At 32.9% G+C, this 6,830-nt stretch overlaps 1 protein-coding gene across 1 annotated transcript; it reads left to right on the top strand.

The window, feature by feature from the left end:
- The first annotated feature begins 105 nt into the window (after positions 1–105).
- Positions 106–2,232, top strand: LOC122533738. Its single transcript, XM_043663742.1, has 3 exons — positions 106–570; positions 1,886–2,057; positions 2,174–2,232. Exons 1-3 carry the CDS (start codon positions 262–264, stop codon positions 2,230–2,232), a joined length of 540 nt encoding a protein of 179 aa, XP_043519677.1. The 5' UTR covers positions 106–261.
- The last annotated feature ends 4,598 nt before the right edge of the window (positions 2,233–6,830 follow it).

Genomic DNA, 6,830 nt, shown 5'->3' with positions numbered 1-6,830 from the left:
TTTTTTTTTTTTTTTTTTTTTCCTTTTTTTTTTTTTTTTTTTTTTTTTTTATTACACGCGAAGACTGAGAAATGTTAGAAATTTCACAACTTTCTTCACAGAAGACAGAAAGCATCGCAAGCAAGAGGATAAAACGAGGAGAGCGCGGTAGAAGGATCTCCTCGAAGGAGAAAATCGAGTGAGAAGCAGAAGTGGAGCGAAGAAGCGCGAAAAGTAGGAAAAAGGCAACGATATCAGCGGCCCGGATGTGCCGGATGAAGGATGGAGGGGGATCGAGCATCGTGTTCGACGTCGAGCAGAAACTGGCAGCGTGGAAGTTATCGGGCACGCGACGGAAGGCGAAGAAAACGAAGGCGGAAGCCGTGGGGCGAGAGGCTCGCGGACTGGACCAGGGCTCTGATAGCTTTCCTCTTCAGCAACGTTGGCATAGTCTGCCTGGTGGTCGGATATACCATAGCTGGGGCCTTCCTCTTCACTCACATCGAGGGTAGAAACAACCTGGACATTGTCGGGGACGTGATCAGGCTGAGAAACGTGACAGCTGCCACCCTCTGGGAGCTTACCTTCAAGGTGACCATTTTTTCCCAGTTTTCTTTCTTCTCGTTTCTACAAGTTTCTCTTCTCCAACGAGATCAAACTTTCAAGTTGGAAAATTTTTTTTTTTTCCTTATATGGGGGTTTAGCGTCGCATCGACTACGAAGTCTTTAGCAACGTGTTGAAATTGACTTTGATCTTTATGACTGGACTAGTAGTTGGGTCTCCTTTAGGTAGTTGGATAACGTTTTCTTTTGTTGTTTCTGGCAGGTTAGAGCGGTGTTTTGGTTTCATCTGTATTTACTTCTTATGCTTCTGGTATTTTCTGCTGGGTGGTGATTTGTAGGTTGCAGGTGTTGCAGAAAGGTGGTTCTGTTTTTGGTTAGGAGGTATTCGTGTGTGATCTTGGAGTGTCCGATTCGAAGCCTAGTCATAGCTATGGAAAATTTTGTCTTGCGATATATTTCTGTTTTTTTTTTTTTTTTTTTTTTTTTTTTTTGAGGGAGAGGGGGGATATATTCTCACGCGAGGATGAATACATTTCGTAAAGATGAAGAGGTGACGATAGATGAATTAAAACCAGATTTTTCTTTGTTCTCCCTGCTTTTGTCAACGCTTTACCGATAATCTATTAACATGGACGAGGTGTATGAGAAAACGTCACGTCTAATTACGTTGTTTATAAAACTATCATGTTTCAATCAATTTTTATTGAATTAGTTTCATTAACTTTTTATTCATTTTATTAATTTTATTAATTTTTTATTAACTTTATTAATTTCAAACACTTTTAAATAGATGTGTATGATCTTCGTCCCGATTTCCATTAGTCGCTGTTTCAAAATCGTTGTATTCCTTCATTGATAAAGTACTACCACCACGTTCGGGGGTTCAATAAATAATTCTCGGAACAGATCTTATATTTCTCATATTTTCATATTTTTTAATTTCAATTTCGGTAGTGCTGAATCTGGTATGACAGAATGTGACACGAAAATAGTACCAAGACTACGATGACCTTTAAAATCATGGGCGAAAACATATATTGCATGCAATGTCTATTCGTATTGTCTGTGTTACAGAAAAGTCATTTGGTTTTTATATTAGCTACTTTGTTGTTTGTCTGCGTGTTTGAATGTGGTTTGCAGAGAAAAGTTTCCAAAAAAAACATCTGCATCTTCATTGCATCTTATAATCAGATAGACACTGTATACGCAGTGTCTGGTTAGGTCGATTTAGGGCAAAGTCAGTCCCATAGAGTAATATTCGCAATTACTTTATTGAATACATCCCTCACAGTAAGTTTGTAGGTTTACTGGCCTTCCTATACGTTCGTTTTTCCCTCCGCAGGAGAACGTGTTCTCCGAGAGGATCTGGAAAGCGAAAGTAAAAACGGTCCTCGAGAACTATCAGAAGAAAATGGTAATGGCCATAAAGAACGGCTACGACGGAGCGGAGGAAAGCAAGAGATGGAGCTTCGCTGGAGCGTTCCTTTATTCTCTCACAGTGATCACCACTATCGGTAGGTTTCTCTTTCTTATCGTACACCATCTATATAAAACTGTGGTTCCCAGCGTGGGGCCCACGCTCCGCAGGGGGAAAAATTTGATTTTCTAGGGGAACAATTCGATTTTCTAGGGGAACAATTCGAGAATGAGTTATTGACAGTAAATTTTTTGCCTAAAATTTCAGCTTGAGATCAAATTGTATTTCGAATTTGTTAGGTACCTTTTATTTTATAATAATTTTATAATATTATAATAATTTCAATGATTTTTATAATAATTTTATAATTTTATAACAATTCTATAATAATTTTATAATTATTTTATAATAATTTTATAATTTTATAATTTTATAATAATTTTATAACTTTATAATAATTTTATAACTTTATAATAATTTTATAACTTTATAATAATTTTATAATTTTATAATAATTTTATAATTTTATAATAATTTTATAATAATTTTATAATTTTATTATAGTTTTATAATAATTTTATAATTTTATAATTTTACTATAATTTTATAATAATTTTACTATAATTTTATAATAATTTTATTATAATTTTATAATAATTTTATAATTTTATAATTTTACTATAATTTTATAATTTTACTATAATTTTATAATTTTACTATAATTTTATAATTTTATAATTTTACTATAATTTTATAATTTTATTATAATTTTATTATAATTTTACAATTTTATTATATAATTTTATATAATTTTATTATTATTTTATATAATTTTATATAATTTTATTATATAATTTTATTATAATTTTACAATTTTATTATAATTTTATAATAATTTTGTAATTTTATAATAATTTTATAATAATTTTGTAATTTTACAACAATTTTATAATTTTATAATAATTTTATAATTTTACAACAATTTTATAATTTTACAACAATTTTATAATTTTATAATAATTTTATAATTTTATAATAATTTCAATGATCAAAGTATACAAAGGAAACGCTTCTCCATCAAAATTATTTTACATCTGTACATTTCAGTTCTTTTTCATATGTTTCAAAACTTTATCAAATTGCTTCGTTTCATCATTTTTCTTTAACAATTTCTTATTTTTCAACTTCCTCAGAGATATCTCAACTATCTTTTCGTTCTTTTTAATTTGTTTCTCTCATCAATGTTACGTTTTCCGGAAGCTTGTTAGTTAATGGCGTTTCAGGCTTCCTCCACAAAGTCAAAAATTTACTTTATATGTACTTGATAATAAGAATTATGTGACATCAGGATCAGAGATGTTTAGGTGGAGCATCGCCGAAAAGAAAGATTGAGAACCATTGCTACAAGACATTTTATTAATTGTAACCTTCCATTTCTAATCAATTTTTTGCAATTTAGTTCGAACGAAAGTATCAAAGCGAGCAAGAAGGAAATTTAATTTCCATCCCTCCCCCTCTTTTTCTTGTCGAAGAACGAAACTATTCGACTGTAAACGTTCTATTTTCACTCGGCTTTTTGCAATTTCGTTGAAAGAAAGGAATATACAAAGCAAGAACAAAAACGATGAGAAGTGGTCAAACGCGAAACTTTCTTCCTTTTTCTTTCTTTCTTCCTCTTTTTTTTTTTCGTTCAGTTTCCTGGTTGGTATGGCTGAAAGGAAAGAAATGGATTCGAAAGAATCGCAAAAAATAACAGAATATCGATAACACGCGACGTCGAAGTTCCGTTCAGACTTGGCTCTCTGCGTGAAATGGATTTAGACGTGTTAAAAGAGAAAAAAAAAAAAAAAAGCTAACGAATATTGCGGCGAACCTTTGTGAACTATTTTTTCGTCTGTCGTGACGAGAAACTGGACACGGAACAATTTGGACTTTCCATCAAAGAATTTTATTTCGAAGAGAATGCAAAAGTAATCCCTTTATCGAGCATTCAAAGACGTTGAAAAGTATCGTTACCATTTCGAAACGTTTCGAAATAATATTTCCTTGCGATCTATTTCTATTCTATTTGGCGTTTCGCGAAACTTCTCTTTATCGCTTGACTTCGTGAATTAAAGGAGAAACGATATAAAATCCAATAAGATTCAAAATTTTATTAACTCGGTAATAATCAATAATATCGACAGTTCGGTAATAAAATAAAATTTTGTTATTTCAAAAATTTATGACAAAGTTATAAAATTAACATTGAAAACACACCAGTGATTTAATTGCTAAGAATTAATTACCATTTAGTTGCGAAGAAAATTCTATGTACTGAGTGTGTACTTACTTTTAAGAAAAAATTGGGTAAAAAGAGGGGGCAGAGGGGGGAATGAAGGATTGAAAGAGAGAAATTTGTGACAAAATTATAGAATTAATATTGAAAACACATCAAGTGATGTAGCAAGAAAATTATACCAACTGAGTATGTACATACTTATTGTTAAGAAAAAAATTGTGTAAAAGGAGGGGGCAGAGGGGGGAATGGAGAAACATTTCAAAAATTTATGACAAAATTATAGAATTAATATTGAAAACACATCAAGTGATGTAGCAAGAGAATTATACCTACTGAGTATGTACATACTTGCTGTTAAGAAAAAAAATTGGGTAAAAAGAGGGGGCAGAGGGGGGAATTGAAAGAGAGAAACATTTCAAAAATTTGTGACAAAATTATAGAATTAATATTGGAAACACATCAAGTGATGTAGCAAGAAAATTATACCAACTGAGTATATACATACTTGCTGTTAAGAAAAAAAATTGGGTAAAAAGAGGGGGCAGAGGGGAGAATTAAAAGAGAGAAACATTTCAAAAATTTATGACAAAATTATAAAATTAATATTTTAAACAAGACACATCAAGTGATGTAGCAAGAAAATTGCACCAACCGAGTATGTACTTACTTTTAAGAAAAAAATTGGGTAAAAAGAGGGGGTAAAGGGGGGAATGGAGAATTGAAAGAGAGAAACATCTCAAAAATTTACGACAAAATTATGGAATTAATATTCAAAACACATCAAGTGATGTAACAAGAAAATTGCACCTACCGAGTATATACTTACTTTTAAGAAAAAAATTAGGTAAAAAGAGGGGGCAGAGGGGGGGAATGGAGAGTCGAAACGGAGAAACATTCAAGAGAGAGACACGAGCCAGCTTTTCCCAGAGATAGAGTTTAATGTTTCGCGTCGGGCCTCGACCTGGCTAGCCAGCTTGTAAAAAGAATGGTTAATGCCGAAAAAAGACACGACAGACACGAGTGGTAATGCTTGGAACGTAATCGTTGCGTCGCGTCGCGTCGCGTCGACTCGAAGGACGAAGGTTTTTTAAGTCCCAACGAAGAAAATTGCAGTCTGCTTTCCCACGTGCCACGTCCGCACGAAAAATCCATTTGGTAAATTTGGCCCGCACAGAAACCAAACAAAATTGGATCAAGATATATGTAACGCTCAAAGTGAAGTAATATTCCTTTTTTTTTTCTCTCTCTCTCTATGTTAAAATATTCTCATTATCGCAAAAAGCAGAGCGTCGAAATTTTGCTCTCGCGGTGTGGCATCTGGACGAATTATATCTGGTGCGATGGTTCTCAGTCTCTTTTCTGGCCACGTCTCATCTAAGCGTCTCTAAAATCCTAAAATGCTCTCCACACTTGTGACACAACTCTTATTGTTCGAAAAGTGAATTTTTGACTTTGTGGAGGGAGCCTGAAAGTCCATTCGCTTAACTTGTCCAAAGAAACGTGATATCCGTGAAAGGAAAGTGAATTTCTGACGTGGAGGAAGCCTGAAAGGCCATTAACTTCACTTTCCAAAGAACGTGGCATCCGTGAATAGAAGAACAATTACAAAGTTGAAGTTTTTATTTAAACAGATTCAAGAAATTCACTGTCAATAACTTATTTTCGAATTGCCTCTGTAGAAAATCGAATTGGCCCCCTGTTGAGAACCACGGATCTAGAGCTTAACCCTGTGTTTTGAGCTAACTGTAAGAGTGCTTTATGCGTTTTTTACATTTCATCGAATTTAATTTAATTTCGTAATCACACGTTTTTTTCGTTTTCATTTTTTTCCATTAATTATCACGTTCGATGCATTTCTTTCTTTTTTTTTCTTCTACAGTTGAATTAATGTTGGATTTCTTATCGTGCGGAATCAGAGTGTAATGAATCGGTGAGACGGTAGACACTGTCGATCGGAAGATCGATTAAGATCGGAGTAGCTTCGTTAATCTCGGGAGGAGGCGGACCGATCGGTAGCTTAGCTCGGCTGTTAATTAATTTCCGGCCTAACGAAGTCCCTCGCGTATGATTCGCAACTTGCCGGCCCTGTCGTCCGCTGTGTATGTCAAACTCGTTTACCGGTGAACGATCTCTCGATACCCAAGAAACACGGAACTGTCCAACCGGTAGTAATTAAGTTCCTTCATTTCTTTTTCGTTCCTGGTAATCTTAAAAATTAATTACTCGGCGATAATTTAAAAAAAAAAAATAATTATTTGGATAATAGGGAGAAATCAAATTTTCGTTAATATTTATCTTCATATTTACACTTTCGCAATTTTTTAAAATAATTTCTTTTCGTTCCTTTCATTTTTTTCCTTTCTTGTAATTTTAAAGAATAATTACTCGGCGATAATTTTAAAAAATAATTATTTGGAGAATACGGAGAAATCAAGTCTTCATCAATATTTATCTTCATATTTACACTTTTGCAATTTTTTAAAATAATTTCTTTTCGTTTCTTCCATTTTTTTTTCCTTTCTGGTAATTTTAAAAAGTAATTACTCGGCGATAATTTTAAAAAATAATTATTTAGAGAATAAGGAGAAA

The sequence above is a fragment of the Frieseomelitta varia genome, unplaced genomic scaffold, assembly GCF_011392965.1.
Source record: "Frieseomelitta varia isolate USP_RPSP 00005682 unplaced genomic scaffold, Fvar_1.2 scaffold_549, whole genome shotgun sequence".
NCBI lineage: Eukaryota > Metazoa > Arthropoda > Insecta > Hymenoptera > Apidae > Frieseomelitta > Frieseomelitta varia.
Note: the sequence above shows the minus strand (reverse complement) of the source record. Positions and strands in the feature narration are given on the sequence as shown.